Source organism: Ursus maritimus, unplaced genomic scaffold (assembly GCF_017311325.1).
Source record: "Ursus maritimus isolate PB19 unplaced genomic scaffold, ASM1731132v1 scaffold_21, whole genome shotgun sequence".
Taxonomy (NCBI): Eukaryota; Metazoa; Chordata; class Mammalia; order Carnivora; family Ursidae; genus Ursus; species Ursus maritimus.
Window position 1 is genome coordinate 49,576,378 of NW_024424564.1, and position 16,054 is coordinate 49,592,431.

The 16,054-nt window shown below is 51.7% G+C and overlaps 1 protein-coding gene across 4 annotated transcripts in view; it reads left to right on the forward strand.

The window, feature by feature from the left end:
- Positions 1-16,054, forward strand: part of ZC3H7B (zinc finger CCCH-type containing 7B) — a 56,617-nt gene that overhangs the window by 6,472 nt on the left and 34,091 nt on the right. For 2 of the 4 annotated variants that reach the window (XM_040637592.1, XM_040637594.1), the window contains exon 2: positions 15,923-15,981. In XM_040637592.1, coding sequence (XP_040493526.1) covers positions 15,929-15,981 — 53 coding nt within the window. In that variant the 5' untranslated portion in view covers positions 15,923-15,928. Of the gene's footprint in view, positions 1-15,411; positions 15,982-16,054 lie in introns of those variants that run through there. The other 2 variants (XM_040637593.1, XM_040637595.1) reach the window with 2 other exon arrangements.

A 16,054-nucleotide genomic window follows, 5' to 3' on the forward strand; every position in this document is an offset into this window, starting at 1 on the left:
GGGGGGGGGGGGGGGGGGGGGGGGGGGGGGGGGGGGGGGGCTGAGGGAAGTTTCCTGAACTTTGGTTTCTGTTCAAGGTAGCTAAAAACAAACAATCTGCAAGTTGCCGAGGCCTGTGGGCGGTCCATTTCTTGTGTTCATTCCTTGACAGGTGGTTTCTGGTGGAGCCTGACCTGGTGCCTAGGGCCTCTAGCTTTCTTCCTCAGCAGCTGGGTGGCCTTGGGCAGGTCAGAGACTCTCCAAGCCTCACTTCTGTTTAAGACTTTATCTATTTATTTATTTTCAAGCCTAGCTTTTCTGTGGAAAGTGGGGATAATAGCACCTGCCTTTGAGATTATGGTGGGGATATAACATGATTCCTTAGGACCGGGCTTCTAAATTGTCTCTGCACTGCAGACCCATTGGGCAGCCTGGGGGAGCCCAGGAACAGCCTCTCAGAATACTGGTTTTATTATTTGCTTATTTATTTATTTATTTAAGAGATTTTATTTATTTGAGAGAGAGGGGGCATGAGCAGGGGGAGGGACAGAGGGTTAAACAGACTCCCCGCTGAGCCCAGAGCCCGATAACAAGGACATGGGGCTAGATCCCAGGATGCTGAGATCATGACCTGAGCCGAAATCAAGGGTTGGACGCTTCACTGACTGAGCCACCCAGGTGCCCCAGAATCCTGTTTTTAAATGCATAAAGTAAAATACACAGGATTGCGGAGGAAACCAGTTCTCCTGAACCGTGGCTGGGCTCTTCTATCAGTGCACTATAAAACAAGATCTGGCAGTGAGTCTAATACAAGCACCATGATTTTGAAGTTGTAATGAGCGTGAACAATATTTTGTTGTGCGGACAGTAGCTGAAATGTGACAGGGAAAGAGCTACGATTTCTAGCACGACAGTCCTGCAGCCTATGGCTTGCATTCGTAATTAAAGGGAATGCTAAGTACCAGGTAGGGGTTAGTGAAAAGAACTTGTAAGTGTTTTTTCCTATCCAAGTTCATGGCCCCCTGAGTTCTTGCCATGGTCCACAGATTCAAAACCGTTGCCGTAAGAGGTGCATGACACCCAACACATAAGCTCCAGAAATGAGCCAAGACCCTCCCTCGACCTCCTTGGATTAGAGTTCTTAGGTGGACAGACAGGGTGTACCAAGCCTGTGGGGTAAGGGATAAATGCTGACCTGGGATTCTGACAAGTGAGGTCAAGGACAGCAAAATGGAATCTTTGCTGGTCTCTGAGCAAGCTGTCGAGGGCCTTGTGAGTCAGGAGAAGTGTCAGCCATCTTTGGAGATGACGTAACCTCAGGTAGTGTTCATGCAGTGTGTGGCAAGTCTGCAGTCCACACTGACTGCTCCTTTTCCATAAAACCTGGGGTAGGTGAGGGCCAGGCAGGTGGAGTGTGGGATGAGGCTGGAGGCAGCTGGTGGGGATGGGGAGGAAGCACCTTTGAGTTGGGAGGTGAGAGTGTGTGGGCTCCAGAGCCCAAGTGCTAGGGCTCAAGTCCCCACTCTGTCACTTACAATCTGTGTGACCCTTGGAGGTTAGTTCACCTCCTTGTGCCTTGGTCTCCCCATCTGTAATATGGGCATGATAATAGTACTTTCTTATGGGGTGTTGTGAGATTTTTTAAAGATTTATTGATTTATTTGAGAGAGAGAGAGAGGGAGAGAGAGAATGCATGAGGAGGGGCAGAGGGAGAAGGAAACTTTAGCAGACGCCTCGCCATACTCAGAGCCGGGTGCAGGGTTTGATCTCACAACCCTGAGATCATGACCTGAGCCAAAACCAAGAGTCAGACGCTTCACTGACTGCGCCACCAAGGGGCCCAGAGAATTAAGTATTATATTTATTTATTTTTTTTTTTAATATTTTATTTATTTATTCGACAGAGATAGAGACAGCCAGCGAGAGAGGGAACACAAGCAGGGGGAGTGGGAGAGGAAGAAGCAGGCTCATAGCGGAGGAGCCTGATGTGGGGCTCGATCCCATAATGCCGGGATCACGCCCTGAGCCGAAGGCAGACGCTTAACCGCTGTGCCACCCAGGCGCCCCTAAGTATTATATTTTAAAGCTCTTTGAACTATGCCTGGTAGGAGAAAAAGCTTAATAAAGGACTGAAATCAGCATCTTTACAGTCCCCGTGTGCTGCCCAGAGATGATTCACATGCAGCTTCTGCCTTCACAGAGCTCGTAGTTCCGGGAGAGATGGGGCCGTAAGCACACACCATCGGTGAACTAGGGCGAGTGCAATGGTTGTGGTGAGCCTCGGGTGCTGCGTTAGGGTGGGGGTTGGGGAAAGAGTCTTCCGGCTAGAGGAGCCACCTCAGCTGGGCTTTAAAGAAGCACCAGGCGCTAGCCAGGGTGGGCAGGAAGCAGTGGGTGTGAGGGTTGTTCCAGACAGAGTGGGCAGCTTGGGTCTGACATTATCAGAGTGTAACCTTCCAGGCCAGCCATGGGGCTGGAGGGGAGGCCAGGCGCTCCCTACAGTGCTGCGTGCCCGCGATGAGCAGCTTGGCCTTTGTCCTTCTGGTAGTGGGTGTCATGAAGGTTTTGTTTGTTTTTCAACTTTTATCCACGGGAAGTAGCAAAAATAGTACAAAGAGTTCCCTTCACCCAGCTTCCCCTGATGATGGCATATAGTGGTTGTACGGGATCAAAACCAGAAAGTTGGTATTGGTACTTAGGAGCCTATAGCCCTTACTCAGTTTTCACCTTTAAAAAAGAAAAAGCCGCATTCATCAGTGTGTGCGCACGTGTGCACCTGGAAGGGTTTTGAGCAGGGGAGTGACATTGACATACGTGCTGGACAAACATCTTCGACCAGCAAGTGGCAGCAGATTGGAGGGGGCTTGTTGGAGGCTGTTGGCAGGAGATGCTGAGGGCCTGAGAGCCGTGGTCATGGAGGTGGTGGGAGGAGCTGCAGAGTGGAGAACTGTTTCGGAGGTAATGGTGGAAGGAACTGGCGACTGAGAACAGGATGGCAGTTGGAGCTGTCACTGGAGTTCGGGGGAAATGGAGGAGGAGGAGGAGCATGAGAGATGCTGCTGAGTTAAGTTTGGAACCTGGGAAGTTGGAGGAGCACCCAACTGGGATGGGCACCCGGGAGAACTTTCTGGGCACAGAAGTATTCAGGCTGGGTCTTAACGGATGAATAGGAGTTGGCTAGGTGTGTGTGTGGGGAGAGGGCATTCCAGGTAGAGGGCTCAGGATTTGGAAAAGCATAGAGGTCCTAAGCAGCCTGGGTGTTGGACATCTAGGTAGCACCACTCAGAGAGTAAGAGACATGAATCTGAAATATTGGGGAGGGGGCGAGCCTGGCAGGAGGAACAGATTTGTGAGTCATCGACATGACTCATGAGATCATGAAATGTAAGAGCTCATCTGGGGAGAGCATGCAGAGTGAGGAGAGCAGGAGCACTGTCCCTTAAACGGAAGCTCGAATGCATTGGTCTTGAGACCTGGGCAGAGGAAGAGGAGCCCCTAACAGACAGAACAGGACCGATCAGAGAGGTGTGAGAAGGACCTGGCAGTTGCAGCTGAGAGTCCTGAAAAAGGCGAGTGACAAACTGTCCCTCTTCTGGACTCAGCAACCAGGAGGTCTCTGGGATGGAGAGGACCCTTGGCAAGCACCTTTGGTGGAGTGGAAGGGGGGTTGCTGAGATTTGGGGAGTGGAGTGGGAGGTGAGGATGTAGAGACAGTGTAGACTACTGTTTCATGAAACGTGACCAAGAAAAGGAAGAGAGGTTGTACATTATTCAGAAGGGGATTCAGGATCAGGGGAGGGAATTATTTGGGGGTGGGGCAGACTGGAGCATGAGGACAGGTTGAGGAGTCCTAAGGCTGAGTCTGGTTGCTTAATGGGCAACAGAGATGGTGATGCGTGTGGGCCCCAGGGCCAGGCTGCCAGGATTTAAATCCCAGCTCTATCATGTGCCGGCTGTGTGACCTTGAGGAAGTCATGTAACTTCTCTGTGCTTCTCTTTTGTCCTCTGCAAAATGAGGATGACAGGCTGTCTCACAGGGTGTGCTGAAAAGTAGTATGTCTAAAGAGATCATGACATGCCGAGAGAGAGAGAGAGAGAGAGAGAGAGAGAGATCATGCCAGCCCCTGGCACATGGTAACCCCTCAGCAAATGTTAATATTATTACTTGATTATTTCAGTGTCCATTTTTCTCATTTATTCAACTCATTCATTCTTATCTATATAATGCCTGGGTTGGGTGAATTGATTCATTGGTCCGTTTCTTTTACCACCATTTACGGAGCACTTGGTTCTGCACCAAGCACAGGGCCAGGCATTGAGATTTTGAAGAGGCTGGCGCAGTTTCTGCCTGGTCTGATGAAGATCTGAATCTCTGAAATCCTGTCAAAATCAAACTCTTCTCAAAAGTGGGGGGGGGGAGAGAAAAAGAAAAAGTATGCTTCCTTCATGGTTTGCAGGTCAATGGTTTGGTCTTTCTCTTGGGAAGAACGGCCCATGACACTTGGGCAGACCTGGGAACACTGGGTTTGAAAACAGGCTACTGGTTCCCACTTGGCCTCTGCCCTACCAGGTTGGTCTCAAGTTAGTCATCTCATTTTGTATTTTAGATTACAAGGTTAATACTTGCTCTGTGCAAAAAATCCAAATAATGCTGAGGTCCGTAAAGCAGAAAGTGTTCTGTGTCCTGTTGCCCCTTGGCAGACCCCAGTCCCCAAAGAGAACCAGTTAAATTGGAGAATATCTTTCAGACTTCCTCTTGATGTAAACACACATTGCACACAGATGTGATCATACAATACAGAATGTTCTGGAATCTGCTGCTTTTTTTTCTTTCTCAACTATGAATGGCGGCATCCCGATGACAAGGCATATAAATAGATTCAATAGCTGCATTGTATTCCATGGAAGGGTGTACTTTAACTCAATGGATTGATTCTCTACTGGTGGACGTTAAAGTTCCTTCTAGTTTTTCACTCTTAAAAAAATACATCCCGTACAAATATAACTGAGTGCTTGTACAAGGATTTTAGTAGATTAAATTCTTGGAAGTGAAGTTTCTGGGTCAAAGGAAAGGGCGCTTTATCATGTAGAAGGCTTTTGGCTGCAAGTAACAGAATTGCTACCTCAAAACGGGCGTTTATTACAATCTCAGGTGATAAATGAGGCGGAGCAGTCCCAGGATCAGCTAACCGAGGGGTCAGAAATGTCATTCAACACCTTTGGTCTGTCTTTCCGCTCCGCCATCCCCAGTGCGTGCATCTCACTACCCGCTGTCATACAGCGGCAGGAAAGGAATGATGGCTTCTGTCCCTTTTTAAGTGTGAAGAAAACCATTCCCAGAAACCCCTTTGCTGACTTCCTCTCCTCTCTCATTGGTCAGGATGATGTCGCGTGCCCTTGCCTAATCCAATCACCGGCAAGTAAAAGGACCATTATGATTGGCTGAGTCCAGTGCAGGGCCACCTGAGTGACTGGGAAAGGAACAGGCTGGGGGCTGTACTGGGGAGAATGAAGGGCAACTGGGTGCCTTGTTCTTTTTGGTAGATGTTGGCAGTCCGCGCTCTCTGTGTGCTTGCCGCATTGGAGAGTGCCCATTCCTCGGCCTGCATTAAGCAGGCTTTCCTCTCACAGTAGTCGCAGAGATGCCAAGTGGAGTCTTGTTTATCCTGCGGTTCAGTGAGTTCGAGTGTCTTTTCTTCATGATTCACAGTTCCTGTGGATTTCCTGTGTATGTTCTTTGCCCCTCTTGTTAAGTTATCATAATGATCATACAATAGCCATGGTTGATATTAAATGCTTATTCTGTGCCTGGCGTCTCATTGACTCTTCACAACAATGCTGTAAAGAAGGTATTAGTATCCTTGGGGCGCCTGGGTGGCTCAGTCAGTTAGGCATGGGACTCTTGATTTCCGCCGGGGTCATGAGCTCGGGGTGGTGGGATCAAGCGCTGAGTTGGGAGTCCCCACTCAGTGGGGTGTCTGCTTCTTCCCTTGCTACTCCCCCATTCACGTGCTCAGGCCCACTCTTGCTCTCTATCAAATAAATAAATAAATAAAATCTTAAAAAAAGAAAAAAAAAGGAAGAAAAAGAAGGTACTAGTGTCCCTGTTTTAGAAATGAGGGAAGTGAAACACTAGAAATGTAGCGACTTGTATACAGTTAATAAGGAACAGGGCTTGGATTTGAACTCGCTTGTGAACCTGGGTATGTGGTGACATACTGTGCTGACGTGCTGAGGGGATTGTTTCCTGTTGGTTCCTTAATTCATGGCTATTTCTGGGAAGAGCCATTTGAGGTAAGTTCAGCTTGAAATTCCCAAATTATAAGAATATGGACCTAGAGTAGGGGAGAGGGGACTGCCCTGCCTGGTGGTGGAATCCTGGGGAGACTCTGGCCTGTTTTCTCCTTGGACAATTTCCTTCCTTCCTTCCTCCCTCCCTCCTTCCCTCCCTCCCTCCCTCCCTTCCTTCATTTTCTTGCACTTTTTTCTTTAAAAAGAGATAAATTTTGTTTGACTCACATGCTTCTTGCTCTTCTCCCATGTGCCCTGACCAGCATGCCCCATCCCTATCCTCACCCTCAAGGAACTCATCTCCCTCTTCAGCTGAGAACAAATGCTCTCTTAACCACTGTCTCAGTCTGCTGGGGCTGCCACAACAAAATACCGTAGACTGAGTGGCTTCAACAACAGAAACTTATTTTCTCACAGTTCAGGAAGCTAGAAGGTCAGGATCAAGGTGCTGGCAGATTCAATTTCTGATGGGAACTCTCTTCCTGGCTTGCAGATGGCTGCCTTCTCCTTGTGGCCTCATCTGACCTTTCCTCCCTGTGTGGGCAGGGAGAAAGGAAGAGCTCTCTGGTGTCTCTTCTAATAAAAACATTAACCCTATCAGACCATGGCCCCACCCTATGACCTCATTTAATATTAATTACCTCCTTAGAGGTCCTATTTCCCAAACAGTCATAATGGGGGTTAGGGCTTCAACATATGATTTTGGGGGGACACAAACATTTAGTGTATAAATTCTGCCCCTTGCCCCCTCAAATTCATGTTCTTATAATATGCAAAATGCATTCATTCCATCCCAAAGTCTTAACTCATTCCAGCATCAACTCTAAAGTCTTAAGTCCCAAGTCTCATCTAAGTATCTGAATCAGGTCTGGGTGAGATTGGAGGCAGATTCATCCAGAGTAAATTCCTCTCCAGCTGTGAGCCTGTGAAACCAGACAGGTTATGTGCTCCTGAAAAGCAGTGGCGGGACAGGCATAGGATTGACATTCCCATTCCAAAAGGGATCAGTCAGGAAGAGGAGAGCGGTGACGGGCCGAGCAAGTCTAAAACCCAATGCGGCGAATTCCATTTGATTTAAAGGCTTGAGAATCATCTTCTTTGACTTGCTGTTCCTCCTCGCTGGCCCATCAGGGTACAGCACACCCTCACAGCTCTGAAAAGGAATCGGTGGCCCCTACAAAGGCAGTTCTGATGATCTGTGACTCAGGGTCAGACTTCCCTTTTCTTGAAGGATAAAGCATGTTTGCTTCTAAATAGCTCTATGGTCCGGTCCTGTAGAATTCGGGAAGTCCAGCAGCGTTCCTGCGTTCTGTCATCCAGTTTTCTCTGTCCCCTCTGATTCTAAGTGGTAGTGTGTCTGCTGGTATAATCCCATCTCTATTTCTGACTTCTGCTGCTAGCTGATTCGATATGTGGTTCATACCCATACTCATCTCCTTATCCAATGGTTGTTCAGCCACATCCTTAGTGTTCTCGTCAGGACGCGCTTCCTCATTTTTTGCAATATGGATAGGCTGAGAATTTTCCAATTCTTCAAGTTCTAGTTCCTTTTGTTTAACAATTCCTTCTTCAATTCATCTCTTTTCTCTCAAATTTTACTATAAGCAGTAAGGAGGACCCATGCCACACCTTCCATACTTGGCTTAGAAATCTCCTCTGCTTAGGGGCGCCTGGATAGCTCAGTTAGTTAAGTGTCCGACTCTTGGTTTTGTTTCAGGCCATGATCTCAGGGTCATGGAATGGAGTCCTGCGTCGAGCCCCGCGTTGGGCTCTGGACACAACATGGAGTCTGCTTGAGAGTCTCTCTCTCCCTCTCCCTCTGCCCCTACCCCCACTTGTGCTCACTCTCTCTCTGTCTGAAATAAATAAAATCTCTTAAAAAAAAAAAAAAAAAGAAATCTCCTCTGCTAAGTAACCATTTTCATTGCTTGCAAATTCTACCTCTCACAAGAAAATGGAACACAATTAATTAATTTTTTAAAGTTTATTTATTTATAATCTCTATACCCAACATGGGGCTCAAACTCACAACCCCAAGATCAAGAGTCGCATGCTTGGGGCACCTGGGTGGCACAGTTGGTTGGGCGTCCGACTCTTGGTTTCAGCTCAGGTCATGATCTCAGAGTCAAGGACTCAAGCCCCACATCAGGCTCTGTGCTCAGCACAGTCTGCTTGAGACACTGTCCCTCTCCCTCTGCCCCTCCCCCTTCTCTCTAAAATAAACAAATAAATAAATCTTAAAAAAAAAAAGTGCCACAAGCTTTATTGACTGAGCCAGCCAGGCGCCCCACTAGAGCACAATTTAGCCAAGTTCTTTGCCACTTTATGACAAGGATCACCTTTCCTCCAGTTCCAATAACCTGTTCTTCATTTCCATCTGAGGCCTCATAGGAACTGCCTTTAACTTCCTTATTTCTACAGCCATCCCTTCATGGCAATCGGGTTTTTCTAGCTGCACCTCAAATCTCCCTCAGCCTCCGCCCATCGTGCAGCTCCAAAGCCACCTCCATATGTTTCGGTATTTCTTGCAGCAGCATCCCACCTCTTGGCCAAAAGCTGTACTAGTCTCCTCAGGCTGTGGGAACAAAATACAGGATCGGAGCCCCACCCTTATGACCTCATTTAACTTGACTTCTTAGAGGCTCCATCTCCACGTATAGTACTGTTGGGGGTAGGGCTTCAACGTATGCACTTGGGGGGAGACAAAACATTCAGTTCCTGACAACCACGTATTAAAACGTTCCTTCCGGAGGAAGGAAACTGACAAGGTGGGAAGGGTGTGAGCGTTAGGTGCTTGCTGAGGTTGGGGGCTCTTGCTCACTTGGCACGTTGTTGTTGTTGTTTTAAGATTTTATTTATCGACAGAGAGAGAGAGCGCCAGAAAGCACGAGATGGGGGAACAGCAGAGGGGGAGGGAGAAGCAGGCAGGAAGCCCGAGGTGGGGCTCGATCCCAGGACCCTGGGATCACGACCTGAGCCGAAGTAAAATGCTTCACTGACTGAGCCACCTAGGCGCCCCTACTTGGCACATTGTTAATGAGGCTGTCCGATGCCCGTCTCCCCAGGCCCTTTGAACCCGGGCTCCGGGATCACTATGTGGCCTTGAAGAAGTTTCCTAGCCTCTTGGAGCACTATTTTCCTGCCTGACAGGGTTGTGGCGAAACTTAAATAAATCGCGTTTATTTAATGATGACTCATTTTCATGTAGGACAAAGCCAGACAGAAAGCTGCTTTTTTGTGCAAAACCTCCTGTGCCTTCTCATCTTACAGTCCTTGCCCCGCCGACGAGACCTCATGTATGGTCTTCCCTGCTAATCTCTCTGAACGTCCCGTTCTCCACTCTCCGCACTGCACACCCATGCTGCGCCATCCACACTGGCCTCGCTGCTCTTCCTCAAATACACCAGTCTCTACCTCAGGACCTTTGCACTCACTGTTCCTTCTGCCCGAACACTTTTCCCCACATGGCTTGCTCCCTTCCATCATTTTGATCTCTGTTCAAATGTCAAAAAGCCCTTCCCTGAGTCCTCCATATAATTATAGCACCTGTCACTCTATCACCTAATTTTTTCCTTCTCCGTGTGTATCCTTCCTGTGTTCCATTATGCATTTATTTGTCGTACCTCTCCTCCACCAGAACAGACACTCTGAAAGAGGAGAGATTTTGTCACCTTTGTTAATTGCTAAGACCCAGGGCCTAGAACATTGAAGGAATCCCTTAAGGGCTCGGCACAGGTGGATGGCTGGCTGGCTCCATTGAAGCTTCTTTTTCTTCCATGTTGTAACAGTGTCCCTGCAACCTGGTTTCCCTGCTAGACGGTGAGCCCTTCGAGGGCAGGGATTTTGTTTCTGTCATGGCCGAGTCCCTGCACCCAGAGCAGGACTTGGCACGATGGAAGAGCCACTCACATTTAATGACAGAATTGAGGGCGTGGTTGTGCTTTGCCCACTTCCCCCAGCTCACCCAGGGCCACTGTCTGGCAGCCTCTCTGGTTTTCCTTTCCAGGCGGTGTGCTTTCTACTTTACCTGCCCTTCCATCTGGGTATCTGGCACTTAGCAGGTGCTCTGTAGCTTGTTTCCTGGGATGGGCACAGCTGGGCAAAGCCAGATATGGTACCAGACTACGCAGCTCTTGGGCTGGTCTGCGCCCCTCCTGTCATTAGCAAGGACCACTGGAGCTACCAGCAGAAGGCCCTTCAATCAGAGGGAGGTAAGCCCAGTATCCGGTGCATGGTAGGCACCCAGGAAATGTGGGCTTCCTTCCCCTGCTGCCACGTGACCCTCTGGCTTTCTCTTGGCTGTGGGCCAGGCCTACTGGCCGACCCCTGTTGGCAGCCTCGGAGCGGATTGGGGCCTGGGCTTCCCCATCATCGTAGCTGGGCAGATTGTGGGATGCCACAGGGAATTGGGGGGTTCAGGTCAGGCTCAGTGCACGTTTTTGGACAGGTGTCCTGTAAGGACTGTCCCTTCTCTCCCGAGGTACCCAAGAAGCTTGTCATTCTCCTTCACATCCAGCTCAAGGAGCACCTCCTGCAGAGCCTTGCCTGGCTTCCCCCAGCGGACCCACCTCTCCTTCCTCTCCGTTCCCAGGCACTTTGCACCCACAGCTAGCCCATGCTGCAGCTGGCGGCTCACCTGTCTTTTCCCTCCTACTGGACCAGGAGTTCCTTGAGGGCGGGGCTGGGGCTGAGCCACCAATTCACTCTCTATCTCCCCAGCGCCCATGCCTCACACCGAGTAGGAAGGTCATGGATGTTGATTGGACCGAATTACGCCCTCGCGTCCTGGAGCTCTCTCTGCCCTTGGCACAGAGGAGACTAACTCAACAGTATGTTGCGCGAGTCAGAAAAATCTTCCCCGAGGAGGGGCCATGGAGGTTTCCTCTGCATCCTGGGCCCCAGTAAGACCTGGGCCTCCAGCTTGGCGTTACTTGGCGTTAAGGTGAATTTTAGCAGTGGCTATACTCACTGGAGAGGGCGTGTTTGAAGGCCTGAGGCATACACTGCTCTACTGGGTATCCCTAGTTTATCATGGCCAATCTTGCCCTCGGCGGCACTCTTTCTTTAAGCCCCGCTGGGGCCCAGCCCCGGGGGGGGGGGGCAGCCCTACCAACCTACCAGCCTGGCAGCATTGCTTACGAGATGAAGTCTATTTGCCCACCCTGGCCTAGGGCCTTTATGCTCAAGACAATGACCCTAGCATGGTGGATACTAGACCCTAGAACAGGACATGGGAAGAAGCATAATATTTTCACGACTTCTGTGTGAATTTCACGACTTCCCCTGAATCGCCTCACAGACACACCTGCATTTTCTGGGCCGCGAGTATTCACGAGCACCAGGCACAGCCTTAGGGGCCTAGGAAGTCTACCAAGTGGTTCCATCTCTACCGCGCCTTTGAGGAGGGAGAACAGCAGCATTTTTACTGACATAAAGTCAGTAGCTCCAGGCCTGGGCCCCTCGTGCTGGCTGAGCCTCGCTTTCCTGGTCTCTCAGATGTGGGTCCCAGAACGGCCCAGCCCCAGGGGCGTCAGTCAGGATCAGATAAAATGTGGGAGATGACAGGGGTTTCATAAACGATTGAATGCAGCCTGCCAGAACGCCCTCCTTCCCTGACACCAGTGAGCCAACTCCTATTCACCCTTCAAAGCCCAATTCAAATGGGGTCCTCTTTGTTTTCCAAGTGTTTCCACTTTGTTGTACCTCATCCCAGCCTCTACCACAGCAGTCTGGTCTGGTGTGGGGTGGAGGTGCCAGGATATCCTTTCCACGTCTCTAAGCAGGTGGGAAGAGCTGTGTGGAGGGTGGGCACCCCGGCCTTCTCACCTGTGTCTACTGGGCATAGAGCGGATATTGAATTGAATGCCCAGCATAGGAATTCTGATCCAAAAGTCACTATTTGCTAAGTGCCTGCAATATCCCAGCCCTAAAACCAGTGCCTTCTCTGTCCTAATCCTGTCGGTAGGTGCTATCTGTAATCTCCGCTGTGCAAAGCAGGAAACCGCAAATCGGGGCGGGGGTGGGGGCAGAGTAGTCTGCTCTGGGCTCCGAACCCTCTCCATCGTGCATGCACACAGCAGTGCTGCGGCTTTGGGATTTTGGTGGTCAGAGAGGGCGATTCACGCCAGGCCGCGTGAGGAGCCTTCTTCATACCGCCTGGCGCAGGGAATGCTTTTCCCTTGGCTTCAGGTTCAGACTTCAGAATCACCTCTTGGGATGGATGTGGGCAGTGCTTGTTTCTGTGAAGTCTGCTCGGACTGCAGGGCTGAGAGGGGACTGGAAGCACTGCTCTGACCGCTGCGGTTTTCTGAGAGAGCTACAGGCCGAGCTGGGCTTCGGGAGGGTGATAGGCCAGCTGTTCCCACAGGCCTGAGCTGGTGCGGGGAACCATGGCCAGCCGAAATAAAAACGAGTCATCAAGAGGCTCGAGGTGGGGGAGGGCAGGGTCTGATTGGAGGGCTCAAGAGCCTGCTGTGCCCCCACCCCTGCTGTGATGGCCTCAGGGAGGTGGGGGGCAGTGAGGAGGCTGGTCTGCTTGTCTGGGTGCTGGAAACACTTCAGGTGGTGGGGAGGGATGGGGCGGCACTCTGACCCAGGTCAGAGTGACAGGGCTTAGCGGTCATGACCCTGTGGTGCTGGCTGTCTAAGCCTGTGGGGGTCTGCCCCCCTCTCATAGGCCCCTGCGCTTGCTGGGCCACACTGCATGGTGATAGGTGCACCCTTGTCTCTCCCACCAGGTGAGACTCCCTTGCAGGGCCAGGACTGGGTCTCAGCCATCCATGGCTCCCCAGGCTCCCAGGAAATAGGATGGATGAGCATATGATGGTCCCGTTGAAGGGAGGGGAGAGACTCCGTGGAGGAGCCAGGCTTGGAAGGAAGGATGGAGTTTCCTTTAGAGGATGTGGCATCCTCTAAAGGCAAAAGCCGGGGGTCAGGAAGGCCACCACAGCCGGTTCTGCATGGGGGCCCAGAGGAGCGTGTGGGTGTGAGGGGGATGAGCCCTTGTTTCCCAGACAGGGAAGCTGAGGACAGAGAGACTAACCAAAAGGCGTGCTTGGCAAGGCCCAGGCAGCCCAGGGCCCTCACCGCCTGCCTCCTGCGGGAGAACAGGGTCATAGCTGTGTCCATCCCAGGAAACACTTGCAGGTTTTTGCAAGAGGGAAGAGCAGGGTTGATGACACGTGTTCCCGTGGTGGTTGGACTGTTGCTCCGCTCTAGGGGCTCTACCCCTGTTGTCTCGTGAATGCTCACGACAGCCGCAGCTGCCATCGGCCCCATTTTCCCCATCAGGAGACCGAGGCCCAAAGTCACACAGACACACAGCAAGTGTAAGTGCTGGCATTCGCACCCAGGTCTGTCTGAGTCCAGAGCCCTGACCCCAGGCCCCGGCAGGGCAAGCAAATGTGTAGTGGGCACATGGCGATGGCCCAGGCCCTGCCCAGGGTGAGGCTCTGGTGTGAAGAGCACTGTTCTGGGAGCCTGAGACTCAGAGTGGCTTCACCCCTCCCTGGGAAGGACTCACGGGAAGAACAAGATGCAGGGTACTGAGCTCCCCTGATCCCACATTCTTTTCTCTAGAGCCTCACAGCCATGCTTCCAGGTGGGGATTGTCACCTGACAAGCTGCACAGAGGAGGAAAGTGAGGCCCAGAGCAACACGATGGCCAGCCCTGACCACACGGCATTGCACAGCTCTGAGTGTGGCCGAGGACATGGCATGTGGTCTGTCGGGGCTGTTTGCCTGCTCACTGGTCGAGTGATCTTGGGAAAGAAACATCATACTTTGTGCCTCACTGTCCTCATCTGTAAAATGGGTTAGTGACCCCTGCCCTTCTTACGAGACAGGATTGTGAAGACATGGTTGATGCAGATGGAAATAAAGAACAAGGAAGCGGGGTGCCTGGGTGGCTCAGTCGGTGAAGCGTCTGCCTTCAGCTCAGGTCATGAGCCTGGGGTCCTGGGATCAAGCCCCGCATCAGGCTTCCTGCTCGGCGGGGAGCCTGCTTCTCCCCCTCCTCCCTGCTCTTGCTCTCTCGCTATTTCTGTCTCTATCTCTCAAATAAATAAAATCTTAAAAAAAAAAAAAAAGAACAAGGAAATAAGGAAGTCTGGGACGGTATTAATTTGACACACTTGCTCCCTCCCCAAAGTAGCTGGGTGTTTTTCACACCTTTTTACATCTTGGGACCCCCGCCTGTGTCTGCACTCCAGCCCTCTGCTGGTGGCGCTCCCCGTTCCCCGGCACAGCCCGCAGTCCTCTCTTTGGGACCATCTGGTGGGGGAGAGAGCGAGGGCCACACTGTGGGGCAGAGCATGGCAGGGGCCTGTGAGTGGCCTGGACAGAAAGTGCTGGCTTGAGACCAGGCAGCTTCCCGCCCCCTTCCCGCTAGGTGGTGGGAGCCCCAGGCTCAGGTTCTGACCCAGGGGAAGGCCCGCATCCCTTCTGGGCTGCCACTGGGTGGGACAAGCTGACCTTCAGTGGGCCTTCTAATCCGTATATGGTGCTGCGGAAGCCAGGTGGGCTGTCTGGATCTGGCCAGGAGCTCCTGGCCCCCCTGGGCGGGGGGGGGGAAGGGCTTGCCCTAAAGGTACCTGACCCCGAGCTACTCTGCCTGAGCCTCCCTTCTTAGGCAGTTTTCACTCCCTGCCTCTCCTGAGCAGGTTCCCTGCGCACATTCAATAGCGTTCACTTGCTGTGTGTCATCAGGCCAGTCCTCAGCCTTGCTGAGCCTCTGTCTTCCTCATCCAGAACGTGGGAATTGGGACATTCCCTCCATCTTGCCAAAATGGGGCACACACTATGCCACCCGGCCACGCCGGCTCTGGGCGTATGTGGGCTGTGCGGAGGGACTGTTGGTGGTAAAAGAGGATGGCCTGGGTTCAAATCCGGCCTCGGGAACCTGCTTGCCAGCTCATGACTGGGGCTCCCTGAGTTTGTTTCCACCTTGGTAAAATGGAGACAATGACACCTGCCTCGTGGCATTGTTGAAAGATTCAAAGAGATTCTTTTTTTTTTTTTTTTAAGATTTTATTTATTTATTTGACAGAGAGAGAGACAGCCAGCGAGAGAGGGAACACAAGCAGGGGGAGTGGGAGAGGAAGTAGCAGGCTCATAGCGGAGGAGCCCAATATTGGGCTTGATTCCAGGACTCTGGGATCACGCCCTGAGCCGAAGGCAGACGCTTAACGCCTGAGCCACCCAGGCGCCCCTCAAAGAGATTCGTATACAAAGTGCCCGGCCCAGTGTGTGGGGCTACGCTGTAGCCATAATCATTGGCATCATCTTGCATTTTGTGTCTCTTCTCCTTGGACTGAGTTTGCTGGTAAAACAAGGTTGTCTTCTTGAACTTGGGGTGTCTGGTGCAGAACTGCTGCCCAAGCCATGTGTGAGAAAAGGCAGGTGGCCTCCAGGCAGCCCCCGGCCCATCGAAGTCACCGCACAAAACCAGAGTCCAGCGGGGCGTGGGCGTGGAGGATGGGAACCGTGTGGCTGGGTTCAGAAGGTCTTTGTAGGCTGTGAGATGGGCCACTACTCTCAGTGGCACCTATGAAATGGGATGAGCGTGTGAATGAGAGAGAGCAAACAGTGGGGTGGGGACTGTGACCAGCCACCAGCCCCTGCTGACTAACCGATAGACTGCTCTCTCCCCCAGAGACTGATGGAGAGGCAGAGACGGAAGGCGGACATCGAGAAGGGGCTGCAGTTCATTCAGTGAGTGTGGGGCAGGCTCGGCAGGCTGGGCAGGGGGGGTCGTCTGACGGCAATGCCTGAGGCCCACACAGGC